We start from the raw sequence: 20,411 nt of genomic DNA, 5'->3' as shown, positions 1-20,411 counted from the left end.
TCATATATATGTGCTTCTTTTTCTCAGCCTTTCTTCATATACCTGTGCTTCTTTTTCTTAAGATATTCTGGGTTGCTTAATACTGAAAACTTCTTATAAGCAAATTATCTCTGTGGTATACAAAAGCTAAATTTTGTATTTTGCTGTATTTCATGCTCCAAGAGTGGAATAATATTTCATATGCTTTCAGTGTATTTTATGCTGGCTTCTTAATAATAAAGTAATGCTATGAAAAAGTACATATGCTATCTGCCACTGTTAATGAAATACAAAAATACGTTAAAAAAAAAAGCAACCCATGCTTTAAACTGCTTCCATTTTAAATTCTACTTAACAGAAGCCCACCTGCTTGTTGTCCCCACCTGGCTGCTGTCTCAGTTACTTTTTAGTGCAAACCCTTGGTTTCTGTGTTTCTGCCTGGAAGCTGCTGGCCCTCGGCACCCAGGGGACAGCCTTGGAGCAAAAGTGGTAAAAAGGCTGTTCCTTTTGGGACAAATCCAAAGTGCTGATGTGCACTGCCAAAGATCCTGCGCCCAGTTTTAGGCTGGTAGGCTGGGTACAAACCTTTCTCTGAGTGTCGGCAGACTTTTGTAGAACGGTCTTGAAATATTTTGTTTTGCTCTCATAGTTAGCTTTCCCTCAGTTAACATGGGTAATTGCACGTGATGCTGATATAGGGAGACTGTATTTCTTTGCGATCTTGGTCCCTCGTCCAGGCCTGTTACTGGACAACAGTAACAGAGTTGTCTGCCTTGTCCACAACTATTCTGTCTTCATTAGGCTTCGTTATTTACGTTCTCAGTTTTCTCATGGCTACGCTTTTGCTTGGTGGGGTGTTCACTCCTGAATTAGCTCATCCTGGTGCTTGCCACTCTTTCTGAAGGCAAGTGTCCAGGCTTGTTGACTGTGAAGCAATGCTGGGTCTGAAGCCTTTTCTGGTCCAGGCTGGTTTTCTTATTCCTCACTAATGAACTGGCAAACCTTAATGCAGATGAAAGAGACAAACTGTTTTTCAGTGGAGCCAGGACGCGTCTGCCTGTGATGTGACCCTGTGGTTTTGCAGGGTGTTTAATTGACACCTCCCCCTGGCAGCAGCAGAATTGGGACAACTGGCAGCAGCAAATTTCCGCATAGTCTGTTTGCTTTCTGGGTTGTAAGAAGTGAAATTCTTCAAACTTTGAGCTGTTGTTTATAGCTGTCAAGAAGTGCGAAGGAGGAAAATAACTTTTCACAGTTGATTGAAATCAAAATTCCTCTAAGGGAAGGTTTGAGTAGCTTCCCTCACAGCATCATGAAAGGGAGTAAAGCCCTGGAGTCTGAGCATGCTACATAGCCTACAGTCAGCTGGTGATGCCAGGCTTTGTAAATTGAGGAACTACAGTTCACTTTCACCGTATCTTTATGCTTACACTGTAAGGAAATTTGGGCAGTGTTTCTCCTTCTTTGTAGTTAGATAATTACATGAGTGGGAGGGACATCCATGGTTTGAACTGATGTGGAGGATGGATTAAGGGATCCTGTTCCTATGTAGTTGCTTAAAGAGGTAACTGGTATTTGCACTTTTTGTAGTAAGTAGGAAGGAGTAAGAACTTTCTACCTAACCTTATTCATGAGGTGGCACCCGTGAATTTCTTGTCTGTAGTTCTTATGTTTAATCTGCTCTTCAGTTTGGTTGAGTTCTTTATTGGGCATTAATGCATGATGCACACGAGGGCACCTGGCAGGACAAGGGATGTAACAACTTACTAAAGGGGAAGGAAAAAGGAGGTGCAGAAAATACAGATGATGCTGGTTGTTCTGAAGTAGAAGACTGGAGAGGGTAACTAATGACTATCCTGAATTTAGGATAGAAAAATAACTGTGTGTCCACACTCAGTAGTGGGTTCAAATTACAAAGGTCCTGGGTAAATTTTTCTGGCTGGACATACGTGTTTTCAAATCTAGTATAAAACTTCATCTCCTTATACTACTGGTGTGTTGGTTTCTCTCAAATCTTATTGTGACCTCCTTTGGAATAATTAAGGGAGTAGTCATGTAATAGTCACAGGAGATGTCAGGATAAAGCTTTTCAGCGGTTGTTTAAAGATGCACATGATGTCCTTTATGAAAACATATTGAGGTTATTAGTCTTGTACATCTTGTATTTAAAGTCTGAAACTCCGTTAATGACACCTATGCTTTTCCTCATGTCTTTGGTGCAATTAATAATGTAAAACTACTTTAGTCCCAGTGTTCAGTGTTGAGAAACTCTGTGACCATGCAACATATTTTTGATAACTTTGTGCTTGTATAACTCCTTTGAGATTTATGCAGCATGAGTAATTTATATTGTGTCTTGGATTATTAACTCCAGTGAAGAAGCTGGGATGTGCTGAAAAAGATTAGTTAGCTGAAAGGAGCTCTTCAAGAAATGTTTATGTATTTTTGTATGCAATCCGTATTAATTTTTTTCTTTATTTTCATGTCTTACATTTTCTCTTTTTCAGCTGTCAAGCGTTTGATGAAAGAGGCTGCAGAATTGAAGGATCCTACAGATCATTATCATGCACAGCCTTTGGAGGTTTGTTTCTCTATATGTTTGCAAGAGCTTGTAATTAGGCTCTGTTATTAATATATACTCTAAGTTCTCTGTATCCGTATGTATTTAAAATGTACATATTTACATACTAGCAGACCTTTTACAATTGATTCAGTTCTTTTTTTCCTATGGTGGAAATCAACAGCAGAATTCCTCTTTAATGGTATTGCACTTCCAGGTTGTTAGTGAAAGTACATAATAGCGGTTCTACATTGCACCTGAGTAATTTTATCGCATAGATACAGTATTTTTATTCCCCCTCCTCCTTCCTGAGACTACATAAATGAATTATGTTTAAGTTAAGCTTTTTACACCCAAACCTGACATCTGGCTCAGTTGCCAGAGTTGCTCAACAAAACACTTTAAGCCTAGGTGATCTATAAGGATTCACTCTTTTGCATACAAAAAACCTGTGAAAAACGTAAATGGGTGCAATTCTGGATCCATTGTAAGAGAGAATGCTTAGATTCCACTTAAATAGTAGCTTCTTGAAGTCTTCTAAGCACCCGGTTAAGTTTTTGGGCTGAGAGGACAGTCAAGTTCTGGTGGTTAGAAGCTTAAACCCCCTTCTAATTTTGCTGGAATAATAAAAAAGGCAATGTTCTGTGGCATTTAGTTCAGGGGTTTGCTTTAGCTGTTGAAAGAAATGTGTAGCACACTTAACATGCTTACAGAAAATAGCATGTTCCTAGGTGCTATAAAATATACCTTATTATCAACTAGTTTTTGTCTGTACCTTGTGCTTCCCCTTCCTGCGGTGAAATGTAAGGTTTAATTCATGCTATTACTTGTAACTTACATGAAGGTCTTATTTCCGGGTTAGAACAGTGACTCACTGGGAAGAGAACCGTGGCAGATGAAAGGAAATGCTGGAAATGTTGACAATTACCTCCCATGCTTGAAAAAATTGTAACTAGGTGGGCAGTCACAGCCCTGTGATACCAGGGTATCCCATAATGTTCAGCATTAGTTGAGAGATCTCGTTCACTGACAGCAAGCCTCATTTGGACTCCAGTCCTAACAGTAGGAGTTGTTCTGCTTGTAAATATTCAGGAAGGCATCATGAGATCTGCTACACAAAGCCAAACGCAGAACCCCAAGAAATAACGCTTAAAGAGAAATTATTTATATGTCCAATGAAAATAATATTCCAAATTTCCAAGTGTAGCTGTTGTGCAGTAAGGCACAGAGGCTGTTTCAAAATCGTTTATGGAGAAGCAAAAGAGGATGGGAATTCTCTGGGGTGTGAGTCAAGTCCCTGTGTTGACTTGAGCATGGAAGGGGCTTTGGGGAGGCTGTCATTAATGTTCTTTCTTGGGGTGGGTCTCCCCTCAGTTCTCCAGAAATTATTGTTCGCTGGGACAAAGACTCAGTTTTCCCTTAGTTGACTCAGTTTTCCATCTGTCGGGTAATAAAACTCTTGTCATAATTGATACAACTAGAGTGAAGAGCTTAAATAATGAATTTGAGGGTTTCAACAAAGCCATTGTGTAAGAAAATTACCAGAAAGCTACGATATTTTATCCTTTTAACTAGAATCTTAGTACTTTGTTGGTTGTCTTACTCTCCATTTGATTTTTGACTTCTTAAAACTTCTGCTGTGCGCTGTTTCTTTAGCCTGTCCTTGTTCAAAAAAATGGTGTTTAGTTGTCAACTACTTTGACACACTCTTCTTTCTTTTTTTTTTTCTTCTCCCTTTGGTGGGGGCATTTTAGGATAATCTTTTTGAATGGCACTTTACTGTTAGAGGCCCTCCAGATTCAGATTTTGATGGAGGAATTTATCACGGGCGAATAGTACTACCACCTGAATATCCCATGAAACCACCCAGCATTATTTTGCTGACAGTAAGTATGTTTACTAGTTTTTCATTTTTATGTGATCAATTTAACCGTAGGTATCTGAGAGACATTCTTGGCATTTAAGGTAATGATATTTTTATAAGAAAGATGGCATAGTACAGGTAATGCTGCCAATTTAAGACCAGAAGTCTTCCAAGGTGACTTTGGTATTCTGTAATTACATGAAGCATTGTACCTAATAAATGGAAGTTTTCCCAGGAGGAATCACATTGCTGCTGTAATTGTCTAACCTTCTGTTCTCTCCACGGGCGCTCTTGGTCTCTGTTGGAGACATTGGTCACATGTAGGAAGGCAGACCTATGGTTTGGGGCAAAGACCCACATTTGTGCATAGTTCATAGAGCTATAGCTTTTCAGGCTCTCTGCATGTGGTGTGTGGGTTACAGGAGCAACAGGCAAGCCACCATGTCACACTAGGACTTGTGAGGTATCAGTTAAGGGTTTCTTCTTGCATGAATAGAGGCAGATGGCAGACTTTGTTCAGGAAGCTGAATGCCAATTTTGTGAGGTTGGCAGTAATACAATTATCAAGTATTGATTGCATACAGATTTGTTTGATGGTGATTTTTACGACTTGTACCAAAAACCAGGAGTTAACTTCCAGCATGTTTTATTATATCCTTCTTCCTTTGAAGGCCAATGGCAGGTTTGAAGTGGGGAAGAAAATTTGTTTAAGCATCTCAGGGCATCATCCTGAAACATGGCAGCCTTCATGGAGTAGTAAGTAACAATTATTTGGAAAATGTTACCCCCATTAAGCAACTAGATATTTAAACTGGAAAAAAAAAACTCACAAAGAATGTTTATAGTGGAAAAGGAGACAGATTTTCAGGGAATAAAAGTATGGGAGAATTTGAGAAATGTAAAGACATAGGAGGATTTGGGAATGATATTAAATAAATGTGGGGTGAAACTGAGGGGTGATGGTAAGCTCTTATTTATTTGGATGCACAAGCATTAAGAATTCTCAGACTACCTAGAATGTTCTTTTTTTTTTTTTTAAATTGATCTTATGAAAATACTTCAAATCCTATTACTTTACCCAGTTTTTGCATAATCACTAAAACCAGCTTGAATATTGATAGAGGGGAGTGTGGTCAGCTTTTAATTCTGATGCTGTACTTCTGAACACTCAAGAGGAAAGACAGTGTGGTCTGAGTTCAGAATAACTGAATGTTTTCTACCTTTTTGTTAAGTTTCATTATTGCAGAAATTGAGAGTTGGCACAATTCATCCAAGGCAATATTTCTGTGTTTATATAATTTTAGTTTTGCTGAGTACAGCACATCTATTTCTTTGGATATCAGTTGTACTTTTAAAATGTGTTGATAAGATCTTAGAAATTTTCTAGCAGACCACTCTTCATCTTTTGTAAAGCCTCTTACGTTTTTTGAGAGTAGAAAATACTGTCTTCTAAGTAGGAGGTGTAAATACCCTATCTCTATTTTGTGGTAGTTATCTTCATGTGATATTTATTTACCAAATCTACTCTAGCAAAGTGTCTTGAATTCTTAAATTTCATGACTGTGTAAAACAAAATTGAAGGGTATTGTCAAAAGAGATGTTTTATATGACAATTCTGTTATGAGCTGTTATTAGTGTTTAAGTAAGCTCCTTCCCCAGCATGATGACATAAAAGGAACAAATTCTGCAGCACGGTGCATAAAAGAAAACCACTGAGCTTGCATGCACTAAATAGCAGAATTCGTGTCTAATAGAAAACACGCACAAAAAGAAGAATGCCTTTTGAATCCACCTCTTCTTCCCCCCCCCCTTTATATGTTAATTCTGCCTTACCTTTTTGTCTTTAGAACCATTTTTAAAGTCTGGAACTCTAATCTTTATATTGATGCAACATTTTTGTGACAACTTATCTTTTCTTCTCTGTGTTGGCTGATGGAAGAATAAAGCCTTACCTTTCATTTATAATGTGAAGTTTAAAAAATGAAGAAAGCCTTGCTGTGTACCAAAAAAACCAGTGCTGCTTGTATGAAATTCAGACTACTCCTTTACACAAAATGAAGTTTTGCAGACAGAACTGCAACTTTTCTATACTGAGTGTAGAGTGAGATGAAATAACAGGTGTTTCTGCAACCTTGTTTGTATCTCTGTTTTCCTGTTTTAGTAAGAACAGCTTTACTAGCGATTATTGGATTTATGCCAACCAAAGGTGAAGGAGCAATAGGATCTCTAGATTATACACCAGAAGAAAGAAGAGCCCTTGCAAAGAAGTAAGCACTAAGTTTGTTACTCTAGGTTAGGTACATATATATGTACTCTCTTTTAGGGTAAGGCATTGAGTAGAAAGTAAGTCACTTCAGTTTGTTCTCTTGCATTTATTCCAAATACTAAAAAAATTCTGTGCCTTGTATATATATCTTTTTTTTTTCCCCCGAACGTTGTGCAAATTCGGAACTTACGGTCAAACAAAATACTTCGAGAGGGCTGTGTTCCTTCCAGCATTGTGTGGTCAAATTAGAGGTTCGTCTGAAATTCAGGCTTAGAGATGTAATTAACATTGTGATACAGTGGTAATTGCAGCATGGAGGGAAAATGAGTATGATGGAATTGATAGTAAGTCTAAGTGGGGGAGAAAACAACCAAAACAATGATGCATCATTTCCCTTAAGTAAATAATAATAATGAAGTAGCAACAAAAAGATCTGAAGCAACTGCTTCTGAATGATTTTTAGGAAATTAACTTAAAATTAGATTTGTGACTGATGAAATATTAGCTTAGTGGACAAGGGGAAAGCAGTGGATGTTCTTTATCTTGACTTTAGCAAGTCTTCCTTACCATCCTCGTAGAGAAACTCATGAAGTACAGCCTAGGTAAGTGGGGACAGTAAGGTGGATTAAGAAATGGCTGAGCTGCCTGGCTTAAAGGATTGTGGTAAGCAGCACAAAGTCCAGCTGCAGGCTGGTCACTACTGGTGTACTCCAGGGGTCGATACTGGGGCCATTGCTATTCGGTGTCATTAATGACCTGGATGATGGGGCACATTGCATCAGCAAGTTTGCAGATGATACAAAACTGGGAGGAGTGGCTGATACAGCAGAAGGTTGTGCTGCCATCCAGAGGAACCTCAACAGGCTGGAGGAATCTCATCACGTTCATCAAAGAGAAAAGCAAAGTCCTGTCCCTGGGGAGGAATAAATGCCAGCCAACCAGCTGGAAAGGAGCTTGGAAGGGGAGGACCTGGGGGTCCTGGTGGACACCAAGCTGATCATGAGGCAGCAATGTGCCCTTGCAGCAAAGAAAGCTAATGGTATCCTGGGCTGCATTAGGGAGAGCATTGCCGGCAGGTCGAGGAGAGTGATGCTTCCTCTGTACTGGGCACTGGTGAGACATCTGAGTGCTGGTTCCAGGTTGGGTCTGTGTCCAAATCAGGGTACAAGGAAGATACGGACTTACTGGAGTGAATCCAGTGAAGTGCCACAAAAGTGATTGAGGGGCTGGAATGTGTTTCATACAAGGAGAGGCTAAGAGAGCTGGGAGTGTTCAGCCTGGAGAAGAGAACGCTCAGGGGATCTTATCCATGTGTACAAATACCTGAAAGGAAGGTGTAAAGAAGGCAGAGCCAGGCTCTTCTCAGTGGCATCCAGTGACAGGACAAGAGGCAATGGGCGCAAACTGAAATCCACAAAATTCAATCTGAATGCAAGAAGACACTTTTTTGCTGTGAAGATGGTCAAAGCACTAGCACAGGTTGCCCAGAGAGGTGATGGGGTCTCTATCCTTGGAGGTATTAAAAATGTGACTGGAAACAGAGCTGAGCAATGTGCTCTGCTCGACCCTGCTTTGAGCAAGGAGACTGGACTAGATGATCTCCAGAGGTCTCTCCCAACCTCAACTATTCTGTGATTATCCTTAAATGAAATCTTATACCTGGTTTTTTGGTCTTTCTCCTTTCCCTATCTGGGGAGGAGAAGGTACTTGAAAGACCATATCCCTATCTTACAAGCAAAGTTACTGTATTCCAAATTGTAATAGTACCTTATTTTGCAGGCAGATATGAGCTTATTCTGCCTGTACTCTGAGCCAATCGGAAGCTGCAACTTTCCTGTTAGCATGGCATGGAGTCAAAGTTAATAAACCCTGCTGAGAGGTAGGGTTTAGTGGGTTGGTCTTGATACTGTACTATCAAGGCTATGTGGCTTCTCATTAGCTTGGAGAGCTGCCTGCAGTGTGCCCTGTAGACAAATTATGTGTTCAAGAGAGGAAAGGTAATGCTCTTGCAGAAGCTGAAATTCTTGGATTTGAGGTGCAAGCTCCTGGGTCCGATTTAATATTTGTAATAATAGTTAGATATTTATAATTTATAATTTTAATTTGCTGCAGATATAAAGTAAGTTTTAAAATGGTAACAAATTATTAATAAAGTATAGATAATAGCAATATGTAAGTCAGTTGTTAATATTTTCAATATGTGAGGGAATATGTATTTGTAGTATAGATAATTCTCAACACGTTTTTTTCAAGATAGTGTGATTTGGGGCAGGGGGAAATACTTTTAAGCTACTGGTCTTGACACCACGTGTCTTTCTGTGGATTGTTTTGCAAATAGTTTGTTTAAACAAGCACACAAGAACATTATGAGAACATGCTATTCTGAGCTATGTCATTTGTGGCCAGGTCACAAGACTTCTGTTGTGAAATGTGTGGCACATCTATGAAGACAGCCCTCTTACCACTAACATCCCAAAGCGTGTCAAGCCAGGCAGACAAGGAGGCTAAAGAACTTGCCAGACAAATTAACTTCAAGGTGAGGTCACTGTTTAAACTGTTCTCTGCTGTATAGAATTAAAAAAAAACAATTATTGAGGAAAAACTCGTAAGTTGCAGAAACATTCATAATTTCATAAACCTTCATCGATTACTACATAGAAACAGTTTTTTTAGGAGAGTCTGAAAGAGAAAAATAGGAGTGGATCTCTGGCAATGTGCCAGTTAATAAATTGTGCATCTCAACACTGATTGATTAGTTTTAATTTCAGTTGGTGATTATTGTGCTAAGAACTGCCTAACTACATTGCTTTCACTTCCATGTTTTCAGTCACTAATAACTTTGATTGAATTCTCCAGAATTAGTCTTATCTTAAAAGTGTTAGGAAAGTTTGGGCAAAGCTGACCTAACTTTTTTTCCTCTGTGATTCCCTCCCTGCCCCTCCCACCCCTTTTGGCTTATGGAAGGAATAAAACGTATTCCTACTGAAAAATGGTTGCAAATTCTTTTGAACTACTCTGCACCTGAAGATACTGAAAGTTGAACTCTGGTATGGAAGTTGCTGTTACCCAAAAATGTGTTCTCTAGCTTGCGTTTCAGTGAAAGTGAGGTTTGTTTAGCCAAATACATACCTTAGAAAATTGCCTGTCTTGCATGCACAGTGTTGTTTTTCACTGTTTTCCACTAAACTCTTAAATCAGCCACTAAGGAAGACTGCTATGCATAAGGGCAGGGAACTACAGTGAAACATATTATGACAATGTGGCATTGGTGCAGAATATATCCTCACTAAGGTCCGGGATGCTAATATGTCCCCTTCTATTACCGGTGTTCTCCTAACACTGTCCTAAAGACTATTTTTTTGTGTGTGTGCCATGAGAGTAAAGATTGCCTCCTACTGAGCATTACTGCCAGTTTTGCAGGACCTTCGTATTCCTGTGCGATCTCACATCTAGACATGTTGACATGGTCTGTGTGTAATAACGCTCATGTTAAAAACATCTCAAAATACGTTACAAAGATGAGGAGATACAGGAACAGAGTTTTAAAGTTGAGCTATTCGGAGAAGCAATGGACTGCCTGCTCCTGGCTTTTTTACAACATGAAAGGGTTAAAACTGTAGGATTAATTTTTACTTAAGAACTGCTAATATTCATCACAGAAATTCTAGAAATATCAGAGTATAATTTTTTTTTTAGAAAGAACTCAACTTACATTTCACACCTTTTTCAGTTTTAAAACGAAAGACTTAGGGACATCAATGTCTATAAAGAATATTGGTGCGTTCCATGTATTCACATACTTAACCTCACCTCTTAAAAAAACAAGCACTCGGCAAGGGAAAAATGAACAAAAGCCTCAGTTTTCTACAGCTTTTTACAATCCATTGTGTTTTTTTTACAAGGTAAATCAGTTCTGTCCTCCGGTTGCGCCTTCCCTCCCTTTCTCAAATCAAATTTTAGGGATTGGGTTTAAGCTTCCTGCTTCTCTGCTTTGCTTGACTTTGTTATTGTTTGATTGATTGATGTTAGTCTGAGGCATTTGATTGATGTGTTTGTAGTAAGCTAATAGTATGAATTACTAGCAGGGAATACAAAAGTTTTTAATCATTTGGATATATTCCATGTCAATTTACGGGGTAAGATTTAACATCAGATTGCTGATCGAGCATATAATCTGAGAGAGCCTCTCTACTAGCAAACATACTAGCAATCTCTGCGTTATCTTGATCCTTAAAGAAGAGATTTCCTAACTTTTTCTAAATGATCCTGGGATTATGAGAAATTATTTCATACTAGCCTTGAGCAAAATGGTAATTTTTAAAAAAAACCCCATGTGTGGTATTGAGAAAGGAGTATGAAATTCAGGAGAAAAAATAACAAACCACATTTCCTCATTACAGTTTTCCTGCTTCTGTGAGCCTGCATCTTTGTTCCTGACTGTTTAAATAGAAAATTACTTCTTTTTTAATCAGCTTCACATTGATTTGCAAATTGTTTTGTGCATTTTAGGTGCTGTATACGATAAATTCCATTCCGCTTAAAAGGAAAAAAAGAAAAGATGGATGACTAATAATATATGCATTACTGTAAAACAATATGATTTATCTACATGTTGCCATCACAAGGCATATTTTGCAGTAAAATTATTTCTCCACTTGCCCTCATTATTACATTTAAATATGTTGGTCGTCTTTCTTTGATGTCTGTGTTCTCTCCAGCTTTTCTGGAAGCAAAGGTGAGGGCTGGAGAAAAGAGAGACTAGGTGACAAAAAGGATATTTCAGTTTTGGGAACTTTCAAGTGCTTTATTTTTTGAATGTTAGTCTGACTTCAGTACTAGACTTAGTACTTTCATAAACTAAAGTAAATCAAACACGCATTTTGTAGTGTATGTGCTTTATAGAGACTAACAGTAAAGATGAAATGAGCTGCTCTTGGAAAAAGCAGAGGTTAGAAAAGCAGTGGTCACAGGTTCCAGGGAAGGAACTTACAACTGGACATGGGAAAGGAAAATTCCCGGGTTGTCAAATGCTGGAGCAGGCTATCCAGAGAGGCTGTGGAATCTCCAGCTTTGGAGATGCTCAAAACTTGACTGAACATGACTCTGCTTTGAGGAGGGAGTTGTACCAGGTCACATCTAGAGGTCCCTTCCAGCCTAAATTATTCATAATCCTGTGTTGCTTTGTGGCTGGTACATATTTGAGTCATAACTTGTCCTATCTAATACTAGAGTTCATAATAATCAAGTGCAAAAGGAAAGCAGTGTTGTCAGATTGTAAGTGTTTTTAAATCTTAAATTCATCTTCAGGTTGTTTCAGTGACATATTTTTCAGATTCTCCTGAGATAATATACATCAAGAAACAGGGAAGTTGATTTCCTCACACAAAATAGTATCATCAAAGAATATTATTATCTTGTGATCTTACCAGCTTGTTATCACCATAACTGGTTGGTTTCTAATACACTGTTTGCAGTTACTACTACTACTGCCACTACTTATATCTGCATTTGAAGACAGGTACTAGATTTGGAATTGTCATCTTTATTATAAAGTGAGATCTAGATACATGACTTGGGAGGTGACTTGCTTGTTGATAAAACTTGATCTGGTCATGACTTTTTTTTTTTTAAATATGTATAAATTTTAAAGTTTTTCAGTTCAGGACTATGATGCTAGTCCTTTTCCATTCCCAAGGGATTATTGCAGGAATATATACTGTTTTAACAAGAGTTTTGTTCATTATCTTCTACATGTCACTACTCATCTCTTTTCTCAAATTTCCAAAAGCATGAAACCTAAATTCTGGGAATTGATGCTTATTAGACATTTTATAAATGCATAGAAAAGCAGTATTATAAGACTTGTATTTTTGCTTTTGCTCTGCTTGTGCTGAAATTTAAATACTGGAAACTGAGGTATGCGTGCCTGACACAGTGTAGTGCTGTGCATATATGCCCACTCTGGCTGTGAGGCAACTTCGGTACTAGAACCAGTATAACCACATTAAATTAGCACTTAGCAGGGCTAATTAGCCTCTGCTGAGAAACAGGCTATATTCTTTCACTCGTAACAACAGTGGTCAGCGTTCACTTAAGGACACGAGAAACAGAAGTTTTAAAAAATGGTGTTATTTCTGGCATAATGTTGTCTTGGGTCTCCTAAAGAATTTTCTTTTTTGCAATATACATCTGTGCATTTTTTGAACATTATACCTGTTATGTGCAAACAAACTTAAAATTGTTTTTTAAACTGATGTTTGCGCATCTGGTCTTATTTCTAAAGAATGAGAATTTCTTAAACCTGTTGGTGTGTAATTGAAATGCAGTTGGTGTACTTGATTATTGCATTTCAGTAAGTCTCATATTCTCCATACATTAAAATACATATTGCAAAATAAGCCAAATCTTTTTGGAGCAATTTTGATCTTGTCTCTGAAGCGTACGTATGTACTCCTTGTAGGCAGAAGTCAATTCATCCAGGAAGTCTGATGCTGGACCCTCAAACACGTCAGGATTGAACCACTCTGCCACTTCACGTGAGCCCCAGCAGGATGGTGCAGCTAGAGCGTTCCAGGATCCAGCAAGTGCAATGGTATGGTCCGTCTTTGAGCTTTATCAGTGCAAGTACAGGCATAGTCTGAACATGAAATCGGTACTATTAAGCTGATTGGAGGCTTCATTAAGAGTATGTAGTTCATACATTTCTTTTAGAACTTCTGCGTACTTTTATATAAAATCTACGTGTAAACTTTAGCAAATAGTATGCTGAATCACTTTTAGAAATAGCTGTCTCTTTGCTTTCACTTCCTTCTCTTAAAAACAATAAATAATGTTCTTTTAGCAATTCTTGTTCCCAGTAGTTCCTTTAATGTATGGGTTAACAGTTCATTAAAATATTATGGTGCCTGAAGTACTACAATTTACCATCTGCGTAGTATATCACAGGTTTTTACAGTAGAATTCTTAGCCAGAGGCAAAACATGTTTCAGGGATAATTTGTAGCTTTTAAATATTAATTAAGGGTATCTTCCTGTTTTTTATAACCTCTTAAGTAAATCTGACTAAAATATTCTTACCATTTGAAGTACGACACTTACGTTTTAATATTGCTAGGTGTAGGGCTTACATAATGGTTTCGGAAGTGACCGAGGCCTGGTGGTGGGCCAAGGCAGCTGCTGTTATGACGGTGGCAAATGCTATTTAAATTCACTGATAAATTGCAGGCAAATCCCTGCTAAGCTGTCTTTTTTAGAGAGGATGGGGCTGCAGATAGTTTAAAAAAACTAAAACACGTCAAATAATGTCAGACCATCTGTTGCATGTTTGCAACATATTTTCAAGCTATGTAGAAATGTAAACGTGCTAATAGCATACTTTTTTCCCGACAATAAGGATTTTTCCAGATTGTTCAGGATTTAATAAACCATTTTATTTTGTTCTTATTACAAATCCTGGCTAATATAGTAGAACTAGCCAAAATACCAAGGCATTGCTAGCATTTTCTTAAGGAAAAAGAGACTGATTCTTTTTGATTAATCCCATTTCTAAGAAATTTGTTTTAATCAATTATGCTGATTTAATAAGTAATGATTAACTTAATTTTTCAGCAGAATAGTCCCATGTGAAATGAAACCTTTAAACATAGAAATGTATGTAAAAATATTTATATGTGATAAACTGTAAATGATGAAAAGTGGATTCACGTTTTAAGGGATCAAGACTGTCACACTCATGATTGTTAGTTTGAGTTTGAAGCAATACTTGTTTCTGAGCTGCCACATTTTGAGTAGTAAGAATTTTTTGGAGCCATTGGGGAGTGAAAACTTAGAGCCACACAGTGGAAGAGAGAAATGTAACAGGAAAGACTATTTTAAGGAATTTGAGCTTGCTATTTTTGAGTTCTTACTCATGCTGAAAGTTAATAGAAATTTTCTCAAAGTAGGGGGCTGGAGGCCTTGATTTGCTAATGGTCGTGAAAGAGTATCCATGCAAACCTCAGACCCTTTCTGCTCAGCTGGGCTTCTTGCACGTGTAAAATCAGTTTGTTGGATTAGTTCTTGTTGTGTAAAGACCTAATTTTACCTTACTAAGTTGTAACTGTTAGATGTGGGCAACATCAAAACTATTTTTTTCTCTTATTGGATAAATGTTTACTTACTCTACAAATGTGTGTTTAATTAAAAGCTATTGTAGAAAATTTGCTGTTGTGAACTTGAAATTTATGCCCTTTGAGAATAAAAAGGGCAAAGGTAGACCCAGTGCTGAATCCTTGTATTAGCTTGTGTAATTCTTTCTGGTATAGTAGATTTAATGTGCCTAACTCTGAAGTCATGGGACTGTATGTCCTGCTACACAATAGAGGCAAAAAATAGCAGTAATTATGCACGAAGAAAGAAGTGTTACCTTTCTTCTGTTCTTGAAACGGTTGTAACCAGTCTTCATTTAAAAACATGATGGTAAGGAAAGGGCCTACCTGTAGGTGAAGAGGGAGGGAATCTGTAGGCTGTGTTTTGCTATGGGAAAACTAACCTACAGACCACTTCATGGGCGAGTTTGTTCTTTCCAGCAACAATTGTCTGTTCCATGATTTTTACCTTTAAGCTGCTTGAAAGGACAGAGTTTTTTTACAATGAATTAATGGCAGGACAATTGTTAGTACCGTGATGACCTTCCTGGGATAGGTTTAACTGAATTCTTGTGTGAAGAGCCCACTGAAATGGGTCTCTGGTGTGGCATCGCTTAGAGTTCATTTCCCCTGTTCCACATAGGGCTTTATTCCTGAAGAGAGAATTTCTCACTCCATCAGAACAGAAGATATTTTGAATTAACTTTCCCTTCTGTCAGCTTTCACTTAGGAAAAGGAGTATAGCCTCACTGACTAAAGAAGCACCAAGACTTACAGTATTTCAGTAAAGTATATTTTTTTAGATTTCAAAACTCGATTTGAAATAGCAGTTTGTGTTTAGTAATGGCAATTGTTATATTAACAGCAATGCTATCATAGTGTGAACTGTTGTGTTATTTGGTACTTTAGTCTTACAGATTTTTGCCTGTGAAGAGACTTACTGTGTGATGTAATTGTTGCATAGGTATGTTTGTCTATACTGTTGGGGAGGTGCACTCAAGTGTTCTTGACTTTTGGGCTTTCCCTGCCTGACCTCATCTTCTAGGTCATGTCCCTCTCTCCCCACCTTCTGTTGTCATTTTGCCAGAGTAACAGCCAGTATCTTGATGCCATACTTAAAATTACTAGTGTCCACTTTGGTCTGCTCTCTAGCTGAGGACCTTTCCAGTGCAATGTTGAATACGTATTTCCTGAGTTCCTGCTGTTTAAAAAGCAGACGGAGGGATAAAGGTTCTCTCTCCAGTGCAGCACATGGTGATGAAGAAGATGGCTTTTCACCGTGCTTTTCACCTAGTACTATGTACTTTTCATCAAGTCTTGCTCACTGGTTGTTCCCATTCATGGCCCTGTTAGCAATGACTGAAGTGTGCAACACTAGTGCGAATGTTGCACACTGGCTGTTAAAATTTTGTGCACCTGTATGATTACAGAATATTTATCAAGTATTTAAATTACTTATCTTTGAATAAAGAAAAAGGAGGGGAAGGGGATGATTCTCACACCAGTGATAGTTGTTTCCCAGGAGAATTTGTCATAACAACATCAATGAGGTTTGCAGGTGCAAGGCAATGAGTACAACAGCATGAGAACGATAAAAGGAACAATGCTGCCCTGGAGGCTCTGGAAAATGCTGCCACAGCAGCCAAGGATACAGAGCTGCAAAGAACAGGCTTTAAGCATTATTAAGGCTAAAACAATAGGCTACCTAAAGCATTACGCAGCATAGTACTTGCGTGGAGTCTGAAGCCAGTGCAGAAAACACCTTTGACTAGACTACTTCTGACAATATATCAATATATATACTTTTTTTTTTTAAATTTGTAGTAGCTGTTGATGTCTACTCAGGGCAAAGTAATGATACATTACTTCTGTTCAAGTATTCAGATTTCAAGCAAGGTACTGCTGGAAGTTGGCTTGATAAAAGTAATTGCCCTTAGCATTAAGAAAATGAGATTCTTCCACATCTGAGCAAAAGAATGTTTTTGAATGAATGTATTGTAGATACTCAGGTTGGACTCAGGTCCAGATTAAGTCACCTACTATGCCAGAGGTCACCTAAATGTTGGTACCAAAACTCTCATCACAGTCCGTGGGACTAGTTAGTGGAGGCTAGAGAGCACTCCAGCTTACGGAGAAGCAGAGGCTGGTAGGCTGGATTGCTCTGTTTGTCCCCCTGATTGCACTGACTAAATCCACGTGGACTATTATGTGAGTCTGAGTTCCTGCCACACCTGTAGCAACCTACATTTAATGTATTGATGTGGAATGATGTTCCACCTTGGTGCTTATAGTTGATGTATAAAATTGATACTTGATAAGAATTATAAAGTGTCAAGCTAAAAAATGTGGTTAGACTTTTTTTCTGATAACCTGGGAATATAGTAAACGTCAGTACACCTGTTATTAAACAATATACTATAGTAGCATCCCGCAGTAATATACTGGCTGGCTGAAGTGTTGTAATGAGGAGTAATGAAATAAACAATGTAACTGAAGTCAGCTAATCTTGAACTGATGAGGGAGATTTCTGTGAGAAAATGAGGCTATGTTCTGATACATGAGATTTATAGAAGCCCTTATTTTTAATCATATGTTCTGAATGATATATTAGAAAGTGTTTCCTTTTATCACTATTAAGTGGTGTCTTAAGTTTTGTAATATTACAGTAACAATTTTAAATGTCTTGGCGATCAGGAGTACTTGGCCTGACTTTGATTCATTAAAAAATAGGCATATTTCTTATTAGCCTTTAAGCCATGCTGTGCCAAACTTCACCTGTTCTTTAGTTGGAAGTTATACAGAAAACAAGTATTTCACTTATCCTTATATGTTCTTATTTCTGTATCTTTCTGAGATCATGACTATAACTGAAAGAGGCTTCAGTAACCCAGAGGATTTATATGGTTCTGAGTTCCTAGAGCATGCTATATTTTTTTAAAACATCCCTTCCAAGATGATTATTTAATACTTCCAGCATTCTGATAAAAAATTTTTTACATAATGGCCTGGAGACATAAGTGATGCAGTGAATGCTCCTATTCTTCAGTAGACTGAATTTCCTTACTTGCATTTTGTTATATGATAGAACTTTTTATTAATTTTAATATATGTACATTTTACTAAACTAGCCTTATTTATCAAACTCAGATGTCCTTGGAGAAAAGTTTTCTACCAGTCCTAACAGTTTCAGAAGCTTCAGAAATATGACACATAAAGTGCATATTCCATGAGTGTAAAGATCAGATGCTAAAGGTGGCTACAATGTAGCTCTTATTAAATATTTTTATTTTAGTCTGTTAAGCCCTCACCCACAACATTTCCAGTATGGTTTGGCAGAAAATTACTTAAAATTGGATGGAAATTGTGTCGTGTGAGGTGTTGCATTAAGCAAAAATGTCAAGATTTTTGGACTAAGGATAATTTAAAAACTTGCCAGAAGTGAAGACAAGAGGATTGTGATTTTTTTTTTTCTTTTTTTTTTTTTCTTTAAAATATAGCCCATCTGCCATTTTTGGGATTCTTAATAATTAAGTCTTCAAACAAAAAAATCTTTATCTAGGTGTATATATTATTTAAGATACACTAGCATCTGGTCCCAAATTTATGTCGGGTAATATCACTCCTTTCTTATCTAACTTGCTTCTGCGTGTCTGCTAATCCTTGGTCATTGATTATGTTGGGAATCCCAAGGCAGTGGTTTAGCTCAGTTTTGGGTGAAGCGCTCAGTCTTCTGCTGCCCTGACGCATCTATATAATTTCCTCCAAAAAAATAATTTAAAGCCTTGCAATTGTCAGTGAGGTTTCTCTTGAATTACAGCTCCGTTCATGTCAGTGTATGGCACCTTGTCTCATTCAGAACAGGGTCTTTCTGGTTTATCTTTAAATTAAAAATTTGCAGTGTTGGGAAGAAACCCAGGTGTGTGACAGCTAGTGCTAGTTACTTCAGTTAGTAAGTATGAAGGATCAGGAATATTTCTAGACTTTTTTTTCCCCCTTTTTTAAAAGCTACTTTAAGAATAACAACACTTTGCCTGCTGAATTTGCAGTTCTTGCTTCCTGAATTCACTTCTCTCCCTCTCCCTTTCTGAAAGATGGGAGTGTAGGTGAATCTAGGAACTTCATTTTCAAAGGCTCAGCTTTCCTAAGTCTTTATTTTCCTTGGCATGAGGCTTCCAAGTGGGTTCAGTATGAAGCAGAATGACTTTCTTCTGCAGTGTAGTGGAAATCATGGCAAGCTGCTCGTGGTGTTCTTGGCTGTCTCTGCTGATAAAATAAATCTTTTAAAAACATTTTTCTTTGAAGCTACCCAAGCTGCTTGCTTGCTTAGGCAAGAAACCTGTGTAAACAGGCAAGTTGTCAAATGTGGCAAGTAATTACATCAGTACTTCCTTGGTGATAATAAACAGTGGGAAATACTAATGACAAGGAGGTAGACAAGGAAGGTCTAGAAGGTCTCTTCCCTGGACTAGTTAAATCACTAACTAGGTGAAAGCTTGGAGATTCTTTTCCCACATGCAGAATATGTGGCCAAAGAGTCACAGGACCGAGTACTACTTACTGTCGTGTGGATCATCAAACCTGGTACGCAGGTGAGGACGTTCCCTATCCAGCCGTGTGGAAAGGATCTCTTTTGTGGATATAGTGGTAGGCCAAGACAGTGCTTAGGGTTATGGATAGTGCGTCCATTAAAAGGTTTTTGTTTGGAAGCAAATATAAAAAGTCCAGAATTCCAGTTTTACGTGCTGTAACGATAATCAAATCTTTCAGAATGCGGGAGGGGAGGGAATGCTAACTCTGGAAGATAGCTGCAGGTTGCTTTAAGTGGGAATACCCACAAGCTGTTCCGAGAAGTGAAAAGAAGACTTCAAAAAAATAACTTTTTGTCAGAGCTGCTTTTTTTTAAACACTTTAAAATTGAACCTTTAAAATTGAATTTTTGTTTCCAACAACTGTGCTGTGTAACTGTTTTTAATATTAAAATATTGGAAGTTTGAGCCTTTTAGTTTTGCAAGCAGGATTAGGCTGGTGGAATATCAGAACCCGTAGTTTCAATCTTACAAACTGACTAATGATTTTCTTCAGAATAATACTCTCCTGAGCTGAACATCAGTTGCCGACAGTTATTTTTTTACCACATATAATGGTAGATTGATGTTTGACCAGTAGAGGGCAATAGGTATGTGCGTGCATAGGTACAATGCTCAGTAATTTCTGCTGGAATCACTTGGGTGTTCTGTGTTCAGGGTTTTTTATTTCGTTTTTTCCAGTGGCGTTGGTGATAAAAGCAGACTTTTGGACCCTGCTGACCACAGGAAGCAGTGCAGCGTTGCTTAATTAGGGTTTTCTGGACTTCTCCCTTTCTTGCCTGCCCCAGCTTGTTTCCCCTTCAGTATAGGTGACATTACAAATCCACAGAGGCTTATCTTTAACAATGCTCTAGACAGTTTTCTTAAACTGCAAATAGTTAAGCAAATTCTAGGCAGAGATATTTGAAATACCTTGATTTGGAACACATCTAGAATTCAAATATTGTTCGACAGACTTTCTTCAGACTTTTCTTTTTTTGTCCTTAGAACTGCTAATTTGCAGCTTGAAATAGACTTCTTCTCAAGATAGC

The 20,411-nt window shown here is 37.9% G+C and overlaps 1 protein-coding gene across 1 annotated transcript in view; it reads left to right on the top strand.

Annotated features, from left to right (window-relative positions):
* Positions 1-20,411, top strand: part of UBE2J1 (ubiquitin conjugating enzyme E2 J1) — a 32,286-nt gene that overhangs the window by 9,277 nt on the left and 2,598 nt on the right. Inside the window, exons 2-7 of the mRNA XM_075145465.1 lie at positions 2,487-2,560; positions 4,294-4,425; positions 5,075-5,159; positions 6,565-6,670; positions 9,076-9,205; positions 13,130-13,261. Coding sequence (XP_075001566.1) covers positions 2,487-2,560; positions 4,294-4,425; positions 5,075-5,159; positions 6,565-6,670; positions 9,076-9,205; positions 13,130-13,261 — 659 coding nt within the window. The remainder of the gene's footprint in view (positions 1-2,486; positions 2,561-4,293; positions 4,426-5,074; positions 5,160-6,564; positions 6,671-9,075; positions 9,206-13,129; positions 13,262-20,411) is intronic.

This window comes from Calonectris borealis, chromosome 3 (genome assembly GCF_964195595.1).
Source record: "Calonectris borealis chromosome 3, bCalBor7.hap1.2, whole genome shotgun sequence".
Classification (NCBI taxonomy): domain Eukaryota; kingdom Metazoa; phylum Chordata; class Aves; order Procellariiformes; family Procellariidae; genus Calonectris; species Calonectris borealis.
Note: the sequence above shows the minus strand (reverse complement) of the source record. Positions and strands in the feature narration are given on the sequence as shown.